This window comes from Humulus lupulus, chromosome 9, assembly GCF_963169125.1.
Source record: "Humulus lupulus chromosome 9, drHumLupu1.1, whole genome shotgun sequence".
Classification (NCBI taxonomy): Eukaryota; Viridiplantae; Streptophyta; class Magnoliopsida; order Rosales; family Cannabaceae; genus Humulus; species Humulus lupulus.
In genome coordinates, this window is record NC_084801.1 from 181744077 (window position 1) to 181765145 (window position 21069).

General features: G+C 43.7%; 2 protein-coding genes across 2 annotated transcripts; both read left to right on the forward strand.

Annotated features, from left to right (window-relative positions):
• The first annotated feature begins 10948 nt into the window (after nucleotides 1-10948).
• Nucleotides 10949-13871, forward strand: LOC133801428 (RHOMBOID-like protein 1). Its single transcript, XM_062239634.1, has 6 exons — nucleotides 10949-11375; nucleotides 11472-11635; nucleotides 12306-12469; nucleotides 12551-12819; nucleotides 13294-13420; nucleotides 13530-13871. Exons 1-6 carry the CDS (start codon nucleotides 11047-11049, stop codon nucleotides 13650-13652), a joined length of 1176 nt encoding a protein of 391 aa, XP_062095618.1. The 5' UTR covers nucleotides 10949-11046; the 3' UTR covers nucleotides 13653-13871.
• A 340-nt stretch (nucleotides 13872-14211) lies between these two features.
• On the forward strand, nucleotides 14212-15615 carry LOC133800401 (uncharacterized). The gene has a single exon (XM_062238357.1). It carries the CDS (start codon nucleotides 14212-14214, stop codon nucleotides 15613-15615), a length of 1404 nt encoding a protein of 467 aa, XP_062094341.1.
• Nucleotides 15616-21069: the final 5454 nt, after the last annotated feature.

A 21069-nucleotide genomic window follows, 5' to 3' on the forward strand; every position in this document is an offset into this window, starting at 1 on the left:
GGAACTTATTTTGAAAACTTAGTTCGTGTTAACTTTTATCCATATCCCGAGCTCTTTAAGAAGAACCACGATCAATAAATTTAAGTTAACTTCTAAGTTTTATGACCCGGTTAAAACCAGGATAGGACTTAGTTCGTGCTAACCCTTACCCATAGATAAGAGTCAACGCCTAAGTCGTTAAGGAGACCTGGTTATATCCAGGTACCATATGTCCCCCAAGTAACTGGGAAAGGGTCTTTCGTGGTTACTTTTAAAATCACACTTGCAAATAAAAAGAAACATTCGATTCTTATTTATACACAGAAAGTGGCCTTCCAGGCCTTACAAGTGGATCATTGATAGTATTTCTTTAAGTGGATGGCATTCCAAGTCCGCCGGATCGCCCCTCCATCAGGTCGAGCTAACTTATAAGTTCCCTCCTTGATGACTTCGATGACCTGGTATGGTCCTTCCCAGTTTGGTCCCAAAACCCCATCTTTGGGATCTTTTCCGGCCAGGAAAACTCTCCTTAGGACCAAATCGCCAACGCTAAAGACGCGTTTTTTGACCTTAGTGTTGAAGTAGCGAGTGATCTTTTGCTGATAATGGGCGAGTTGGAGTTGCGAATCCTCCCGCTTTTCATCAACCAGGTCTAGGGAATGGCACAGGAGTTCGTGGTTCCGGTCTTGGTCGTAGGATTGGACTCTATGCGACAGAACTTTAACCTCCACGGGGAGGACGGCTTCACTCCCAAAGGCTAGGGAGAAAGGAGTGTGACCCGTGGGAGTTCGATGCGAGGTCCTGTACGCCCACATGACCTGGGGGAGCTGGTCTGGCCAGACCCCTTTTGCCTTGTCTAGCCTCTTCTTGAGGCTTGTCTTTAGAGTTTTGTTCACGGCCTCGACCTGGCCGTTCGCCTGGGGATAGGCCACGGACGAGAAACTTTTCACAATTCCGTGCCTTTCACAAAATTCGGTGAACAGATCGCTGTCAAATTGGGTGCCGTTGTCGGAGACGATCTTCTTAGGAAGGCCAAATCGACAGATGATGCTTTTCACCACAAAGTCGAGTACTTTCTTCGATGTTATTGTCGTCAATGGCTCTGCTTCGGCCCACTTGGTGAAGTAGTCAATGGCTACCACGGCGTAACGGACCCCGCCCTTCCCGGTGGGCAGGGCGCCCACTAGATTTATTCCCCAAACGGCAAATGGCCAAGGAGCCGAGATCATTTTTAGCTCGACCGGAGGAGCTCGGGCAACCACAGCGAATCGCTGACACTTGTCGCACCTTTTCACATACGAGATCGAATCTTTGGACAGAGTCGGCCAATAATAACCTTGCCTGAGAACCTTTAAGGCCAGGCTTTGCCCCCCAGTGTGGTCTCCGCAGAATCCTTCGTGGACTTCCTGCAGAATGGCCTTCGCTTCACTTTGAAGAACGCACCAGAGGAGAGGTAGGGAGTGCCCACGTTGGTACAACACTCCTTCGACTAGCGTATATCTAGGAGCTTGATAAAGGACTCGTCGCGCGCCGTTACGCTCTTCGGGTAACCTGCCTTCGACGAGATACTCAAGAATGGGAGTCATCCAGGTCGGCCTAATATCAATCATCTCGATCTCTGCCCGACATCCTTCTATACTTGGTTTTTCCAAAAATTCTATTGGTAGGGTTTCTGCCTCTCCCGAGGTGGCGAGTTTGGCGAGAGCGTCTGCGTTGGCATTCTGCTCCCGAGGTATTTGTTCGATCGATCCTTGCCCAAATGTGGATAGCTCGGCTGTTACTTTTTCCAAGTAAGCAGCCATCTTGGGTCCCCGCGCCTGATATTCTCCCAAAACCTGGTTCACCACGAGCTGGGAGTCACTGAAGCACTGGACGGAGTTCGCCTTTAGCTCGCTAGCTACCCTCAGCCCAGCCAACAAAGCCTCGTACTCTGCCTCATTGTTAGACGCCTTGAACCCGAACCTTAGCGCCGAGTGGAATCTATGTCCCTCGGGGGATATCAGGATGATTCCGGCCCCGGAGCCGTTCTCGTTAGATGAACCATCGACGAAGATCTTCCACGACGAATGTGGGGAGGTGACCTGATGCAAGCCTTCTGATGGATTCTCCTGGAATCCCGTGCACTCCGCCACGAAGTCGGCCAAGGCTTGACATTTTATGGCAGTTCGTGGAGTATAGAAAATCTCGAACTGACTGAGTTCGACCGCCCATTTTAACAAACGTCCCGATGCTTCAGGCTTTTGCAAAACCTGCCTTAAAGGCTGATCGGTCATGACGTGTACAGAGTGGGACTGGAAGTACGGCCTGAGCTTTCGCGAGGACGTGATTAGGCAGAACGCCAGTTTTTCCATCATGGGGTACCTTGATTCTGCTCTGAGGAGTCTCTTGCTGATGTAGTAGACTGGCTTTTGAACTTGATCCTCTTCTCGCACTAGCACAGCGCTTGCTGCATCCTCAGTGACGGCCATGTAGAGGAAAAGATGTTCTCCTGCCCTGGGCTTGGACAGCACGGGCGGTTCAGCCAGATGCTCTTTCAAGTCGAGGAATGCGCTTTCGCATTCTACTGTCCACTCAAACTTCTTGTTTCCTCGGAGCAGGTTGTAGAAGGGCAAACATTTGTCGGTTTATTTGGAAATGAACCAATTGAGTGCTGCCACCCTTCCTGTGAGGCCTTGGACGTCTTTCCGCGACCTGGGGGAAGGAAGCTCGAGCAGTGACCTGATTTTGTCGGGGTTTGCCTTGATTCCTCGGGTATTGACTATGAACCCCAGGAATTTCCCTGATGCGACACCGAACGTGCATTTCTGAGGATTGAGCCTCATGCCGTACTCTTGTAGTATTTTAAAACATTCTTCCAGGTCGGGAACATGGTTGTCGGCAGTCTTTGATTTAACAAGCATGTCATCAACACACACCTCCATGTTCTTTCCGATCTGGTCCGCGAACATTCTGTTTACTAGCCTCTGCTAGGTGGCTCCGGCATTCTTCAGACCAAATGGCATGACCTTGTAGCAATAGACATTCGTTGGGGTCATGAAGCTGGTATGCTCCTGGTTCGCCGGGTTCATCGCGATCTGATTGTATCCTGAGTACGTGTCCATGAAGGACATGAGCTCGTGCCCCGCCGTGGCATCCACCAGCTGATCGATCCTTGGCAATGGAAAGCAATCCTTGGGGCAGGCTTTATTCAGGTCGGAGAAGTCAATACAGGTCCGTCATTTCCCGTTGGGCTTTGGAACCAGCACGGGATTAGCGACCCAAATTGGGAATTTGGCTTCGCGGATAAAGCCACACTTTTTGAGCCGGGCCATTTCTTCTTCAAGGGCTTCGGCTCGGGTCGTTCCTAAACACCTCTGCTTTTGGGATTTGGCCGGAACACTTTTATCTAGGTGGAGTGTGTGCATGATGACACTCGGACTAATCCCCACCATGTCCTCGTGCGACCATGTGAACACGTCCAGGTTTTTCTGCAGAAAAGTAGTCAGCTCCGCTTTTCTTTGGTCACAGAGGTTCTTCCCAAGCTTAACCGTCTGTGATGGGTTTTGTTTATCAATGTTCACCTCCTCGAGCTCTTCAATAGCCTGGAGCTCGGATCTGTCCTCGCCTACACGGGGGTCAATGTCCTCATTTAGGGCGATCTTTTCCTCTTCGGAAATCTGAGGTTTTTCAATCTCGGGAGCCGCCTTGGGTCCCTGAGATTCCTCTTCGCCCTGAATGGCCATTGCCAGCTGCCCGGGTTTAGACTTTCCCTTCATGGAAATGCTATAGCATTCCCTGGCAGCGAGCTGATCGCCCTTGATGGTACTGACTCCTGTTGAAGTAGGGAACTTCATGGCGAGGTGTCGAACGGAAGTGATGGCCTCGAAAGCTATGAGCGCAGGTCGTCCCAAAATGGCGTTGTAGGCAGCGGAGCAGTCAATGACCACGAACTCAAGTAGCTTGGAGACTGTCCGAGACTCTTCTCCTAGGGTGATCACCAGCTCGATCGTCCCTATCGCTGCTGAGTCTTCTCCCGAAAATCCATATAGCATCATCGAGGTGGCCTTTAGCTCGGTGACAGTCAGACCCATCTTCTCTAAGGTGGATCGGAATAGGAGGTTCACCGAGCTCCCATTGTCCACCAACACTCTCCTTACTTTCCGGTTGGCGAGCTGGACTGCCACGACCAAGGGATCGTTATGAGGGAATTGGACATGGCCTTCGTCTTCCTCCGTGAAAGTTATCGGTTGTTTCTCCAGCCGTTGCTGTTTGGACTGACGTTGCTCCGGGACGAACTCCGCTCCGTTATGAGCCTTTAACTCATTCACATACCTCTTCTGTGCGCCTCTGCTCGTGCCAGCCATATGCGGTCCTCCAGAGATGGTGGATATCTCTCCCTCGATCACGGGAGGAGGGACGTCCTGATCTACCCGAGGCCCGGGCTGATTGGCTGGGACTTCTGGAGTTGGTCGACCCGCTGGGACCCTGTTTCGTGAATATTGCGCCAAGGGGCCTGCTCGGATGAGAGTCTCGATTTAATCTTTTAGATGTCTGCAATCGTCAGTATTGTGGCCGATGTCGTTGTGGAAACGGCAGAACTTCGAAGTATCTCTCTTTCCCTTGTGGTGCTTCAATGGCTCCAGCCTCTTCCAGGGGACCCGAGCAGCGTTGGCCAGGAAAATATTTTCCCTAGACTGGGTGAGCTCGGTATATGTTGTGAATACGGGCTTGAATTTATCCACAGACTTATTCTTCTTTTGACCTTGCTGGCTGTTTTCACCGTTTCCCTTTCTTTTGCCCCTGCGGGGCTGGTTGTTCTGCGCGTCGCCGAGAATTGCCACCGCGATCTCCGTCCCTGCTCCAGCGGGCTTCTTGGGAACCTGGCTGGTCCCCGCGGCTGAAGCTTCAGCTTCCTCTAAGTTTATCCATTCTTGGGCTCTGTTAAGGAATTCGTTAACCGAGCCGACTCCCTTCCTTTGAATATCTTTCCACAGGTCTCCTCCAACCAGGATTCCGGTTCTCATGGCCATGAGCTTAGAGCTATCGTCAGCGTCCCGAGCTCGAGTAGCGACATTCGCGAATTTGCTCAAGTAGGCTTTTAGCGTTTCACCGGGCTGTTGCCTCACGTTAGCTAGGGAGTCTGCCTGGATTCGGGCGGCCTGGGAGGCGCGGAATGCCCTTTTGAAGTCAGCTGAAAAAGTCTTCCAAGAACTGATTGACTGTCTTTTACTTTGCTTGAACCACTGCCTGGCAGGTCCGATCAGTGTGGAAGGAAAGATCAAGCAACGCAGCTCCGGGCCAATGTTATGAGCCATCATTAGGGTGTTGAACATTCCCAAATGATCCGACGGGTCCCCGTCCCCGTTGAACTTTGACAAATGGGGCATACGAAAACCAAATGGGTAGGTCGTCGCTGCTATATTGGGGGCGAAGAGTTCCATTTCATCGCCAGAGTCATACTCGTCTTTCTCTTTTTCTGTCAGGAGCTTTCTCATCAGCTCCTCCATCTGAGTTAGGCGCTCAAGGGTTTTGTCCTGAGATCCTGGGTTATTCCGGGGCTGTTCCACAGCTCCGGACCCATTGTACACATTAGGTGGGTTGTTGCCCCTCCTATCTTGAGATAGGTTATTTGGGACATTCCCTCCGTTACGTACTTCAGATCGAACTCCCGCCGAGCGGGCCTGCCTACCATCTTCGATTCGATCGTCTCTGTGAGAGTTGAGGTGATCTCGGAGGTCACCTCCCTGCGTAGTCTGGTGACTTTGTGCCGAACTCAGTCGCTGACGCAGGTCTCCTCCCGAGAGATCACTCCGGCGACTACCGGTCCAGTGGCTCCTACTGGATAGGCTTGGAGTGCGTCTTTGGCGGTTACGATTTGATCCCTCCCCTGGCACCCTGCTGCGCCAGGAAGGCCCAGCCGACGGCGGGTCCCTCCTACTACTCCCGTAGGCTGGGACGTCCTGAATGGGCTGAGGAGATGGGTATCTGATTGGAGAAGGAGGATGCCTGACTAGGGAGGCGATCCTAGTTCCGTCCGTACGGATCAAATTTGGCGGGGGCCGTTCGGCCCTGCCAGCTTGCCGGTCCTGCGCAGGGCGAGCTGGACGAGGTGCAGGACGGTCTTCTGGGATGGGCTGGCGCTGCTGGCCCGCCCCGGATCTCCTTCGGGAGCTTCCTCGAGCTCTCCTGGGCGCCCTCGAGGAAGGTTGAGAGCTAGGGGTTGACGTCCTAACCGAACGGCTGTATTGCTGTTGTCTGACCCCAGGCATTTCCCTGAAGTTTGCCTCTTGATGGTGCGATGAAGGGGCGGGGTTGGCTGCATGAGGTCTATCTGAACGGCTATGTCTGGACCGATTAGTCCGGCGAGACTTAGGAGCCTCACCTTGCCTCTCTCCAACGTTAACGTTGGTTGTGAGAGGGGGTAGTCGGGCCAGAAAATCCTGGATTTGCCGACCGGCTGTTGCTAACTGGCTTCTCAGTTGAGCATTCTCCATCTCCACCGCAGTATAATAACACGGGTTTGGATTAGGTGGCCGGGGTGCTGAGCTACCAGTGTCGTCCTGGCCCGCCGGCTGCTTTCCTGGCCTCTGCTGGACTTCAGGAATTTGCTCATCAGGGATGGCAACATGGTGGGCCTCCTGCCCATCATGATGTTCTGTTTCGTTGCCATGCCTGGATCGAGTGGTCACCATAGTTGGATGTTTGTGGTAGCACTAATCGAACTTGCTCTCAATGAAAGCACCAAACTGTTGACGCGGTTCTTCGCCAACAGGTAATTAAGAGAAGAAGAGAAAGGGATTAGTGCTGAAAGTAGAACCGTCACAGATATGAAATCTTAGAGAATGAACTATGTGACTTAAGACACGTTTTTAAGTGGTTCAAAGGTTAAAATCCTTCTACTCCACTAGTCAATATTATTGATGTATTCTGGGTATTTGGTTTACAAAGTATATGGCTCTTCAGAGACTATTTTTTCCAACCCCTATCAACTCCCAGGGTCCCCATATTTATAGGAGAAGACACCTGGAAGTTGGTAGGGAGGTCATCACGTGACCTTACCATTGGTCATATCAACTCTGTAACATTTATGATTAATTCCTAAACCTGACACATAAGTGTGGTCTAATCAGTATGTAAGGAGATAATGGGCCGCACGGCCCAACCCAGCCGTGGGTGTCTGAATGCGCACGTTCCTGATGCGTGCCCGAGAAGTCAGGGAGATATCGGACACGTGATGTCAGATATAGGCACGTTTATCTTGCGTGTGTTGACTTTACAAAGGGTCAAAGATCCACGAGCATCAGCTTGCACAACGAGCTGCTTCACTGACCCAACCTTAGGCCTTAAGGACTCCTTCCCCTAGTCTTGGGCAGCATTGGCGAGTCTCTTGAGGTTACCTCGAGCTAAGTGGGTACGACCTGGAAAACAAATCTCTGACCTGGGGAAGTTCTCGGACTAACCTTGATTAGTCTGAGGCTCGACCTGCTAATCAGCCCGTGGGAAAACCAGGGCGTACACCCTAGAATAGGGATATTTTATTATATTTATTACATTTAAATTACAAAAAAAAAATATTCAAAATGTAACAAAACCCCCAATTTGTGGGAAGAATGAGAGATTCCCGCGTGTGCAAAGAACGGTTCTTGTTGAAGCCGTTTCTAGGAATCTTGACTTAGTCCTCCTCTATCTTGTCGACTCATTTCTCCTACTGACCACCCATGCAAGTGCTGGTCGGACACATGCAAGTGCTGGTAGGACATACACTTGCTGGTAGGACATGCTTTTGTTGGTCGGACAAGTGCATGGTGGTAGGACATGGGTAGGACATGCACTCCTCTCTAGCATGCCATATCTCTCCTCTAATCATGGCACTCTCCTCTAACATGCCATATCTCTCCTCTAACATGGCACTCTCCTCTAGCATACCATGTCTCTCGTTGGACAACTATGCACTTGTTGGACACATGCATAAGGACCAGTCCCTTTGGACTCTCCTCGGACCAAAGTCCGACCAGTCACTTTTTGGGCTCTCCTAGGATCACATTCTTGGGGTCTCCTCGGACCAAGGTCCGACCACACCTCATGGTTCTCCTCTCTTCTAACATGGCACTCTCCCCTAGCATGCCATTTCTTTATTTGGACAACCATGCACTTGTTGGACATACGCATAAGGACCACATTCTTGGGGTCTCCTCGGACCAAGGTCCCTTGGGCTCTCCTCGGATCACTCTCTTGGGTTCTCCTCGGACTAAGGTCCGACCTCACCTTGGCCTTTCATCGGACCAAGGTCCAACCGGGTACTTGGACTGCTCCTCGGATGTACTTGGCTTGGACGCGACACTCTCAAGCAGTCAAAACTCTTCATCAGTCTACCGGGTCACTATATCACAACTCTGAGGAGTCAATGTATTTATTGACTATTTAATGTGTCTTTTACGGACCATGTACTGTCATTTGTCACCTCTATTGCCACGTCATCAATCTCCATTTTTTGGGATAACAGTGGCATAAACTTATTAAAATAAAAATTAAACCAAAACATTGTTTGTGGTCTTTTTTTTTTTAAATAATATGAAAATATTTTAGATCACAAACTATCATATTTAAAGTACAAAACATTCATGATATTATTCAAATCATATCTCAATATTGAAGAAGAAACTTATTTATTATTGATAATACATATAGTATTATTGATAATACTTTATGTACCCACCACACTTGCATATAATGTGACGTAAAGGCTTCTCTCATATAACATATATATTCTTTTAAATATCAATTATAATTTTTTTAATAAAAATGAAGATTATATATTATATATTATTATAATGATATTTTATATCATTTGAATTTATATTAATATAATTATCAATTATCTAGTTATGTATTAAATATTAATATAATAATGTTATTTTAATTTATATTAATATAATTACTAAATATTTATTTTATCAAAATTTTATAAAAATTAATATTATATTTTATATATTATTATAATATTTCATAACATTTAAATTTATATTAATATAATTATTAAAAATGTATTATAGATTATTATAATAGTGATATTTTATAATATTTAAATTTATATTAATATAATTAATAAATATTTATTTTTAATTAATTTTAAAAGTACATTTCGTTAAAGTTAAAAAAAATATTAAAACAAAAAAATTGTTAAATACAGATTTTTTTTTATGTATAAAGATATAATTAATGTAAAAAAAAACTATATTTAATAGTTATGGATCATGGCAATATTAATTGTAGTAGTTGTTGTGTTCAATTCCTTATATAAATATTTTTATGAGTGACGTAGGTTGGTTGGACCCATTCAAATTATAAATGTTAGTGATTATTATTATTATTATTTGTCCCAATCGAAAATTACATTAGCGTCTTCTGGTGGCTATTGAATAATGGGCATAATTAAATAATGCACCATTCATTAGTTATGATTTTGAATTAGTTGGCACTATAATTGGATATTATTATTTAATAATATGATATGATATGATATCATCCTTACACACGTGTAAGAATGTTTCCACACACCCTCCAAATAAATTTGAAAATACTAATTTAAATTTATATATCTTTACAAAAATATTTAAATTTTGGTGGAATGAATATTTATCATTGGCATATTTGCATGTTCTTTTTAAAATAATATTAATAATTAGAATAAAGTTGTATTAAATATATTTTGAGTGTACCAATAATATAATCTTATATTATTAATATATATCTGAATTAGGATTTGAATATATACACTTCAAATGGCATTTATTTTTTTAATAAAAAAAAACATAGTTATTGTCCTTAAATTCCAAACTTCAACACTAAAAGTATTTGTGGACACTTAGAAATGAAGAACAATTAAATAAAATATCAAAAGAGACAAACAATAAAAGACACGATTTTTACGTGGTTCAGCAGTTAAAATCTGCATAGTCCACGAGTCGGTGTTATTCACTTTATGAAATTATCTCAAAGCTTTCTGAGAGCAATTTTACAGTCTTCCCAAAACAAATTCTCCCGTTTGAATCCTAATATCATGTTTGACAAGACTTTTAGAAATTACAAAGTAAAATATAATATTATGTAATAATTATTATTTAAAACTCATATTATTTAATAATATTACAAAATATAATTATGAGTTTTTTTTTTATTTTGTGTTTTGTCTCATTATTTATTTGGATTTTATATTTTGTAAAATAACTCAAATAGACTTTTACATCCAATTTTGATTAATAAAAAATTGAATATGACAATACAATTATTATTCATAATGATAGCGGTTTTGTTCTTAATTGTTAATTTGGTCGATTATTTATGATTTTAGTACAATTTTTTTTTATCAAAATCGAGTTTAGGAATATATTTGACCTATTTTACAAAAACACAAAATCTAAAAAGTAATTTCTTCACAAAAAATAAAATAGATGAATTACTCTATTTTTTTATTGGATTTTGATCTATCAAGACTGACAAAGCTCGAACCCGCAACTTTCGCTTTCAAAATACAGAGTTAAAAAAAGTAATAAAATAAGACACATGATCCAAAAAGATATAATTCCTATAATTATACTAAGTTTTTATCAAGACTATAAGAATTAGAGATAACCTCCAATTATACAATAACTATATAATTATTTAGTTAAACAAACCTAACAAAATCTAGTAATTACCCAGTTTATATTCAATTCCAACTAAAGATGGATTTCTAAAGTGTAGCCTTTATGTCACATCCCATAATAAATAAGTTAAAATAATAAAAAGTAATTATCCTTGATTTATGCAAGTAAAGTATTGTGATTGTGAATAAAGAGAACAAGGTAACTCCTTTCAAAATTTAAAAAAAAAAAAAAAGAAGAAGAAAAAGAGGAAGAACAAGGCAACTTTATCGGCACCACGTGTCAACAACCAGCTCGGCTTGACGACAAGAGCAGTTCGATGGGCGAAAGTTGACTAATTAGCTTTCTCTTTTGACCACGTAAAGCCTAAAACCTACCCCTTCCCCGTTCCCCATTATCTCTCTCTCTCAATTCCATTCTCTCTCTAACCCAGTTTCTTCTCCCAATGGCCGGAGACCACCCGTCGGAGATTCAGATCCGGGTCAACTCCCGGCGGAGTAGTGGCGGCGGTGGTGGTGTGGTTCATCCAGTTGAGGTAGACACTCCTCAGCAAACGTCTCCGGCTCCAGTCGCATATCGAGAAGTAAAGCATTTCAAGAAATGGGTTTCTTGGTTAATCCCTCTATTTGTTATTGCCAATACTATTATGTTCATAATATCCATGTACGTAAACAATTGCCCTGATAATTCAGATTCTTGTATAGCCAAGTTCTTGGGTAGGTTCTCATTTCAGCCTTTTAAGGAGAACCCTCTTCTGGGTCCTTCATCCACTACGTAAGTTCTTATCAAGTTTTTAATTTTGGGTCCTTTTATTGGTTTTTTGTTTACTATTAACTAAATAGCTATTTTTGTGTTTCTGGTTGCTTTTAGGCTACAAAAGATGGGGGCTCTTGATGTGACTAAAGTTGTGAAAGGTCACCAGGGATGGCGTCTTATTACTTGTAATTGGTTACACGGAGGGGTTTTTCATATATTGGCTAATATGTTGAGTCTTTTGGTTATTGGAATCCGGCTTGAGCAAGAATTTGGATTTGGTATGTATTTAGAAACTAGTTCGTTTGTGATTTCTAATTAGCATTATTATTAAGATTTGAAAGCATCAACATTGATTAACAACTTATGGTATCTTCCCAGGAATTATAGAATCTAGTGACTTGTAACTTGTTAAGTCAAAACAAACTACTATGTTGATTTTCGTTTTAGGTTCTTTATCAAAAAAAAAGGGGGGGAGTTCGGTTAAAAGGGTAAAAAAGTTGCAGCTAATTTATGAACATATGATAGTCATTGAGGTTGTTTACAACAATAAGCTTTTTTCTTTATACATTGTCAAATATAGTAACTAATTTAGGGCCTAATGGGTGTACCATAAATAATTGTATTCATACTTGTTAATTCAAAGTTGGGATTTTGATTTGTCTAGAAAGCTTAAGGTCTATATAGATTCTGTAATTTGTAGCATTTAGACACTAAAACCTCTTCAATCATTGTTATTATGGGATGTGTGATAGTTGAGGTTGGTTTGGTGAGTTGATTTGAGCTACCAAGCCTGTAAAAGTTTGCAAAATTATACAAGTCTAATTATTTGATGATATTATTGTATAAAGTGTTCTTGATTCTATAGAGCTAACTTGATTTCTTCACGACAGTGTTACAAGCTTTACTCTAAACACTTACAATCTTCTTGTATGGTTCTTTCTATCTCAGTCCGAATTGGTTTGCTGTATGTTATCTCTGGATTTGGTGGAAGTTTGTTTTCTGCACTGTTCCTCCAATCAAACATATCTGTTGGTGCGTCCGGCGCTCTTTTCGGGTTATTGGGAGGAATGCTTTCTGAACTCATCACCAATTGGACAATATATGTTAATAAGGTGAGTATTGAACTGATTTAAATTAAATTGAATATTGATTTCAAATGACTCACTCATGACCCAAAATCTATAAGTATTCAGTTTGCAGCACTCTTCACTCTTGTGGTCATCATAGCTATTAACTTGGCAGTGGGAATTCTCCCACATGTGGACAACTTTGCTCATCTTGGAGGGTTTCTTTCCGGTTTCCTTCTTGGGTTTGTGTTTCTCATCCGGCCACAGTTTGGATGGGTTAGCCAAAGATATACTCCAGGGTTTATGTCACCAACACCGCCACATCCAGCTAAATCTAAATTCAAGACATATCAATGCATATTGTGGATCATTTCACTTATACTTTTGATTGTTGGGTAAGCATCTGAATCCATAGTTATGTTTCTATCATTAGATTTTACTTCAAACGATATATGTGGAATGAATTATTACTTGAAACAACAGTGCTCTTTAATCAAATTGAGGACAGCAAAGGTAGTAATTTGCTTTTTCAGTTTAGTGAACTGATAATGGAGAAATATCTCCATATCTCAGTCTTGTGATAAATCTTTCTGCCTTCAACCATTCATTCAGAAAATTCATGTTAGGCGAGAGATAGAAATAACTATTTTGGAACTCTAATTCTTTAAAACTTGCTTACTATCTTCAGCCTTGTGTTACTTATTTGTATATGACAATGTGGCCAGAAAAAAATAGATTCTTGAAACTGAAACAATTGAACTTTTTCCCTGATGGCACATTTGCTTGCAGCTTTGTCAATTGATTATCTTTTCATTTTTCATTTTTTTATGCTCAACCCGAATTTTGTATCTGATTACTTGCCTTGACAGGTTGACCGTCGGGTTGGTTTTGCTACTCCGAGGAGTGGATGCAAATAAACATTGTTCTTGGTGTCATTATTTGTCTTGTGTCCCAACTTCAAAATGGAGCTGCAAGACTGAGCCTGCATTCTGCTGGGTTAGTAATTGAACCATTGCTTTCTTCTCTATGTGCTTGTCAAGAACATAAAATCAACACTCATGGGATTTTAATTTTTCGATTAACATATTTTCTGTTATCGGTGCAGTCGAGTCAGACGAATAATCAGCTCACCTTAACTTGCTCCAGCAACAACAGAACTAGCCTATATTCTGTGTCCAATCCCAGCAATTCACGGATTCAGGGGTTATGTACACAACTTTGTGGTTGATTAAGCAATATGACTAGGTAGCTTCCTATTGCATAATCTACTCTTAGCAGATTCTTGAGCTATATTAAGTTTTTAGATGTGTTTATCTTTCTGTATCTATTCTTTTTTTTCTTTCCCTTCTTTTTAGTTGGCTTCTTTGTATCTGATATTATTATTTTTTTTATTATAAAATATTCGAATCTTAATGTTAATAATAATACTTTATTTGATAGTGTTTTAGTATTATATACAACTTTTTGTTTGGCACACTATCTTTGCTTATTCCGTAATCAAATATTAGTCAAATGAGCCATATGAACTAAAGGGTGATTTTTAATTAATTGTACATTAACAATTGGATTTTGTTATGCGCTGAGCCAGGACTAAAATATGTATATATATATATGACGACGCCCTTCATTGTTTTTTTATTACTTTTAAGATGAAGGGAAAAGAGGGAGTACTGTGATAAGACAATAAATCGATCAAAAAAAGTCTTGTCTTTTGACATGCTGTAAAAGTTGAATGTTTGTTTGGCTCGTTTGTTTCGATTCCTGTTAGTGTGATCAAAGGGTTTCATATGGCTTCTTCAAGCAATGTGGTGGAGGATTTGGAGGCAAGCTGGGGCGGTTTGCAGATAGCAGAAGAGGAGGAACAGGGGCTGTTCTTTCAGGAGACTCCAGATGTTGAGGACGAAGACGGTATTGATGCGAGATGGTGCTTAGTGGGGAAACTACTGGGGGATAGAGTGGCCGATTTCGATACACTCCGGAATGTTCTGGCTTCATTGTGGAGGCCTGTGAAAGGAATGTATGTGAAACAGTTAGAGACCAACAAATTCTTATTCCAATTTTTTCATGAAATTGATATTAACAGGGTAATGGAGGGGACTCCTTGGACCTTCAATCGGACCCCTGTTATTCTGGAAAGGCTTAAACTTGGAGAAAATCCTAGAGTGGTTCCATTAAACACAATGGAAATCTGGGTTCAAGTATATAATCTGAAGGTGGGTTTCATGTCTGATCGGGTTCTAAAGGCTTGTGGAGATTTTATTGGTATGTTCATTTTATCTTGTCCGAAAAATTATACTGGTATTTGGAGAGAGTTTCTGAGGGTTCGGGTCAGGATAAATATTGACCAACCACTGAAGAGAAGAATGAAGATACAGTACTCTAAGGGGGACTTTTTCTGGGCTGAGTTTAAATATGAGAGACTACCAACCTTCTGTTTCATTTGTGGTGTCCTGGGGCACTCTGAGAAGTTCTGTATCAAACTTTTTGCTGAAGAGCCAGAGAACATAGTCCGACCATATGGCTTGTTCATGCACGCTCCTGACCGACGACAAGGCAAGCAGATTGGGGCTCGGTGGCTTCGTGACAACATGGCTCGACCTCTCACCGGGAATCATGAGGGAAGCTCTCCGGCGGTGACCACTAATGCAGGCGGCGATAATGAACGTTTAATCAGGGATACCCAGATGCGAGAGGCGGGAATGAGGGGTTCTAATTATGCAAACGAAGGAGTAACTCCAGGAGGGATTCGCGGGGTGGATCGCGATTTGATTTACAGAGATAGAGGGGACGTTACTAGTAAGACTCGGGGGATTGGGAAAGATTTGGGAGGTAGAGTTGAAGGAGAAATAAATGGGGTAACTGTTGACCAGATCACAGATATTAATGAAGGAGGAATTGGCTGCCAAAATGAGGGTTTCATGTTTTTGGACCCTAAACGGCGTAGGGTGAATTTGGGCCTAGAACAAGGACTGTGTGTGGGCCAATCTGAAGCTATGGAGCTGGGCCGTGATGAAGATGTTGGAGAACGGGTTCGGGTTGGGCTGGAAAATCGGGCTGAGCTCCAAACTCAAAATAAGGAGGCAGTTTTAGACCCAATTAGTGAGAATGGAGGTAAAAGTTCAGAAGTTGGTATTTTTCAAAAAAACGTGGAAGAGGCGGGTTCCAGTGTTTGGGCCCGCCTAGAGTTATGAGTTTATTAAGCTGGAATTGCCGGGGGCTTGGTAACCCACGGGCTTTTCAATTCTTAAAGGAAATTATTTTCCAAAAGAGACCCAATGTAGTTTTTTTATGTGAAACTTTTACTAAGAAAGACAAGGTGGATGTCATTAAGTGGCAATTGGGCTTCGAAGGTAGTTTTGTGGTGGATGCTCATGGTCATAGTGGAGGGTTAGTAATGTTGTGGAGGAAAGAGGAAGAAGGCCGGTTGATGAGTTATAGTTTCAATCACATTGATATTGTGTTGAAATTGGAAAATCATCCTGAGTTTAGATTAACTGGTTTCTATGGGGAGCCCCAACGAAGCTTGCGCCATAACACTTGGAGGAGACTTAGACAATTAGCTGGTGCATCGGAGCTACCATGGTGTCTAATTGGAGATCTCAATAATGTGCTCTACCAATGGGAAAAGAGAGGGGGTCGTGCTTATCCCAGTGGTTTGATCAATGGATTTCAAGATACACTTGTTGACTGTGGATTAAGTGACATGGAGTTGATTGGTCACCCCTACACTTGGGAAAGAGGCAGAGGTACGCCGAATTGGATCGAGGTGAGACTTGACCGTGCTTTAATTTCTCAATCTTGGAGGACAATTTTCTCTGCCGCTAAATTGGTTAATCTGGAAATTTCGGCATCTGATCACTCTCCTCTGTGGTTGGACCTTGATTATCAAAAGCGGGCTCCTTTCGTTAAGAGGTTCAGATTTGAGAATGCTTGGGTTAGAGAACCCATGTGTCGTCAGATCATACAAGACAACTGGGTAGCTTACAGTACTGATACTCTCCAAAACAAAATAAGGTGTTGTAGTACTGCTCTAGCTGAATATGGCAAGGATATCACAGGTAATTTTAAGGAGCGTATAAGTCAGTGTAACAGAGTATTGAGACAGCTGAAAGGGCGCAGGGATGATGAGTCTGTTTGTCGGTACCAGGAGATTCATAGTTGTCTATTTGAAGTACTCACACAGAAGGAGATATTCTGGCGTCAACGATCTAAGCAGTTATGGCTACAAGCAGGTGACCAAAATACTAAGTTCTTTCACGCGTGTGCAAGTACCAGAAAGCGAGCTAATCAACTCACCATGGTATGTGGGTAGACTGGGATAATGGTTTGGGCAATGTTATTGTTGATTATTTCAGGAATATCTTCTCAGCCTCAACTACTGATTGGGATCGGGTTACTGAGTGTGTCCCAGAGAGTATAACAGCAGAGATTAATTCGGAGCTGCTTGCCCCTGTGGAAGATGGAGAAGTTAAGGAAGCACTGTTTCAAATGCACCCAGATAAGTCACCTGGTCCAGATGGCTTTAATCCTGGCTTCTATCAGAAATTTTGGGATATTGTGGGTCTTGATGTGGTTCGGCTGGTTCAACACTTTTTCATGTTCACTGAGTTCCCAGATCATCTCAACGATACTCATATTGTTCTTATTCCCAAGAAGTCTAAGCCTGAAACTATGGGTGATCTTAGGCCTATTGCTCTATGTAATGTGGTCTACAAAATTGTCTCGAAAGTTGTGGCCAATCGTTTGAAAAAGGTGCTCCATAATATAATATTTGAGACACAAAGTGCCTTTATTCCTGGTAGACTTATAACAGATAATATTATGGTCTCGTTCGAAGTTATGCACTATCTGAAGAGGAAAACAACAGGAAAGGAGGGTTTCATGGCTCTTAAACTTGATATGAGTAAGGCATATGACAAGGTTGAATGGGGCTTTTTACATGCAATGCTAAAGAAGATGGGTTTTAGTGATCATTGGATAAGGATTGTGATGCGGTGTGTGAGCTCTGTCTCGTACAAGATCATTTCGGGGTGTCACGAGTTGGGGCCAATAATACCAAGCAGAGGATTAAGGCAAGGTGATCCCTTATCCCCTTATCTTTTCATTATTTGCGCAGAAGGATTCTCAGCTTTAATCTCAGATTATGAAAGAAGAGGGAGAGGCCTGTAAAGTGGCTAGGGGGGCCCCTAAGGTTTCTCACATGTTGTTATACCCAGATTTCGAGCCATAGTAAATATGACCTCGAAAGCTGAGTTCGCATTAAATGGTCTCGTGAGGGTTAGGGTATGCTCTACGATTGTAAATCGAGCCTGCAAAGTATGATACAGACCTCGAATATGGTGACCTCGAAACGATCGCGATCTCGAAGGTAGCTCTGAGAGCCCATCTTCAGGAACAACTTCGGAGCAGGGATCTCGAGCTCGATATGCTATCTCGAAAGAAATGTTAGCTCGGGAGATGTCAGTGGCTCGCACAATGACGTGAAACCTGAGATGCTGAAGCCTTGGAGATACGCTATGATCACCTTGAATATCTACAAGTATTGTAAATATGAGATGTAATCCCCATTTATTGATGTAAATCCTCAAGAATCGTGGGATATTATTTAGTCAGTTATGCGTTTCCTGATCTTTGGGGAACGTTTCCTTTTATATCTGATTATTGGCATTTAAAGCCATTTATTTTTATTCACAAAAGAGTAACTACCCAAAATATGTGGGATAGTATTCTGCATCCTTCTCTATAAATAGAGAAGTCATGCACCATTGTAAAGGATCGAAATTCTGATCTTTGAGAGAAAACTCTAGAGAATTCATGCTAAAGAATTGTTCAGAGATAATCTTGAGATTAATAACAGAGACTCGTGGACTAGGCAGATTTAACTGCTGAACCACGTAAAAAACCGTGTGTTTGATTTGTTTGTTCCGTTTGGCCATCGTTATTCATTGTTTTTGTGCTCTTCTTTTATCTGTTGACGAAAAACGGCGTCAACAGTTTGGTGCTCTCGTTGAGAGCCTCAAGCATCCATCCCAGAGAGATTCATGGCTGCAAACAATCAGAACACTCCTGAAGAAAATTACCCAAGGCGTCCTGGAAAACAACCAATGGAGAACCCGGACGCTGAAGAAAGGAGTGGGTCCTCTGATTCCCGGGGACCACCTCCACAACCGGGGGATGAGGACATGTACTATAACCCTGAGCGTTATGTCCCTATTGTAGAATTGGAGAATCGGCAGCTGAAACAACTGCTGGCAGATGCCAACAAACGTAACGAGGAGTTGACTAGGATAGCCGCGGAGGCGCAGGTGGCTCAGCCCCCGCTTCCGCGCGAAGACCAAGTCCCTCCTCCAAGGGACGTGCACGTTCCTCCCCGGAGGCCCCGTGGACGTCCACGAAAAAATGCTGCCACAAGGAGGCCAGCACAACCTCCAGCACCAACAGGGCCATCTGCTCCTTCTAGGCCTCAGAGGAGTACCCGAGCTCGGGTCCCGCCTAATCCACCTGTGGAAGTGCCTGCAGGAACTGAGAACAACCGAGCTCCTGCCGAGGCTCGGACTCAGGTTCCTGGTAGTGCACCGAACGCAACTGGCCCATCTCGGGCAAATTCTGGACCCTCCAGGCCGAGGCAAGGACGGCAACCACCGTCACCTATACGGTTTCCTCCGTCACCCATAAGATATCCTTCACCTCCCCGCAGGAACGCTCAACCTGGTCGAGATCAGGATCAAGGGCGTACAGGGGAAAGACAAGGAAACAGGGAGACGTTCCAGGGGCGGAAAGGCGCGCCATCCGAGAGAAGTCAGACGTCCCGATCTCGCACTGCAAAGACAAGGCGACGTAGAAAGGATCCACCACGAAATGACCGATCGATGAGTTTCACCAGTGATGAGTCCGGAGAAACTAGGTCTGTCAGTAAACACGACCGGGGTCGTAAAAATACTGGAAATCACAAGAGCCATCCCGACCTGCGCAATCATCTGAATCAGAGCAGGGGAAAGGGAGATCAGACAAATCCGGATCTTAGGAATCATCTGAATGGGCGTAGAGATCCCTCACGGAGACGCGAGCCTGGGATCGCGATTAATGACTATCAATTCCAAACACCGCCTAAGGACCCAGTACAAGAAAGGATCGATCAGCTCGAAAAAGCCTTTAGGCTTTTGAAGAATGAACGAGGGAACGGTCGATATGAGGACTCTGATGAGGAGCTCGAGCCGTTTGCTCCCAATATTTCTAACACTCAGTTCCCCCAAGGGTTCCGGATTCCTCACGTCCCAGCGTTTGAAGGAAAAACCGACCCATGCAGCCACCTGAGTACATTCAACACTATCATGAGAGCTAGTAACGTGGGTTACGAGCTCAGATGTATGTTGTTTCCGACATCATTGGCCGGACCTGCCAAGAGTTGGTTCGAGAAGTACAAGAGACATTCTATAACTTCGTGGGATCAATTGTCTAGAGACTTCAAGAAGCAGTTCCGAGCTATGATGGGAGTCAGACCCGAAGAATCCACTTTGACTAACGTCCGACAACAACTGGGCGAAACACTGAAGAGCTACCTGACAAGATTTAATCTAGAGGTCGCCCGAGCTCGAGACGTGGATGACAGTGGGCATTTGATGGCCATCCGAGCTGGTGTTTTACCCGGGAGTGCCCTTTGGGATGACATGCAAGGGAAACCGGTGAGGTCGATAACCGAGTTTAACAGACGGGCGCAGAAATTTGTCAATGTAGAGGAGGCGAGGTCAACACTCAAGGCGACCTCGCAGACCGAAACTACAACGATAAACATTAACTCCGCCTCAACCTCGGTTGACCCAGCAGCTACACAGCCTACCTCGGAGAATCCCTCCAAGAGGAAAAAGAGCGAGGGAAATAATCCCGAGGCTGATGGAGGAAAGAAGAAAAAAGGAGAAAGGTATTTCTCCGTATATAAAGTGCACACCGAGCTCAATGAGTCTCGGGAAAACATATACCTGGCTAATGAAAACCAGGTCCCCTTCAGGCGTCCGGACCCTATGAGGAATCAAAAGTCCAAGAGGGATTCCAGCAAATACTGTCGATTTCATAGGGACACCGGCCATACAACTGATGAGTGCCGACAGCTGAAGGACGAGATCGAAGGGTTGATCTCGAGAGGTTATTTCCGGCAGTACGTCAAAAACCAGAATACTGGACAGGCTACTGCTAGCCAGAGAGTAGCCGCGCTTCCGGCAGCACAGAATAATAACTCCCGATCTCGGGATGAGGACAGGCCTCCGCCGATAGATGGAGAGGACGTAATAACCATCTCGAGAGGTCCTTATCTCGCAGGAGGGGGCAGAAATGCTCAAAAACGATATGTGAATGAGCTGAAGACAGGGGACGGGTCTCCATACGAACCCGAACCAAGGGCACCAAAAAGCCAAAGGGTTGAGACTCAGCCTATAACCTTCACCGAGGAGGATGCCTCCCATGTCCAGTTCCCTCATCATGATCCACTCGTCATCACCCTACAGCTTGCCAACAAAAGAGTGCGCCGAGTTCTCATAGACAATGGGAGCTCAGTTAACATTCTTTATAAAGCGACACTAGAGAAAATGGGACTCTCCCTTCGCGACCTGAAGGCTTGTGCAACCACTTTGTACGGCTTTTCTGGAGAAGGA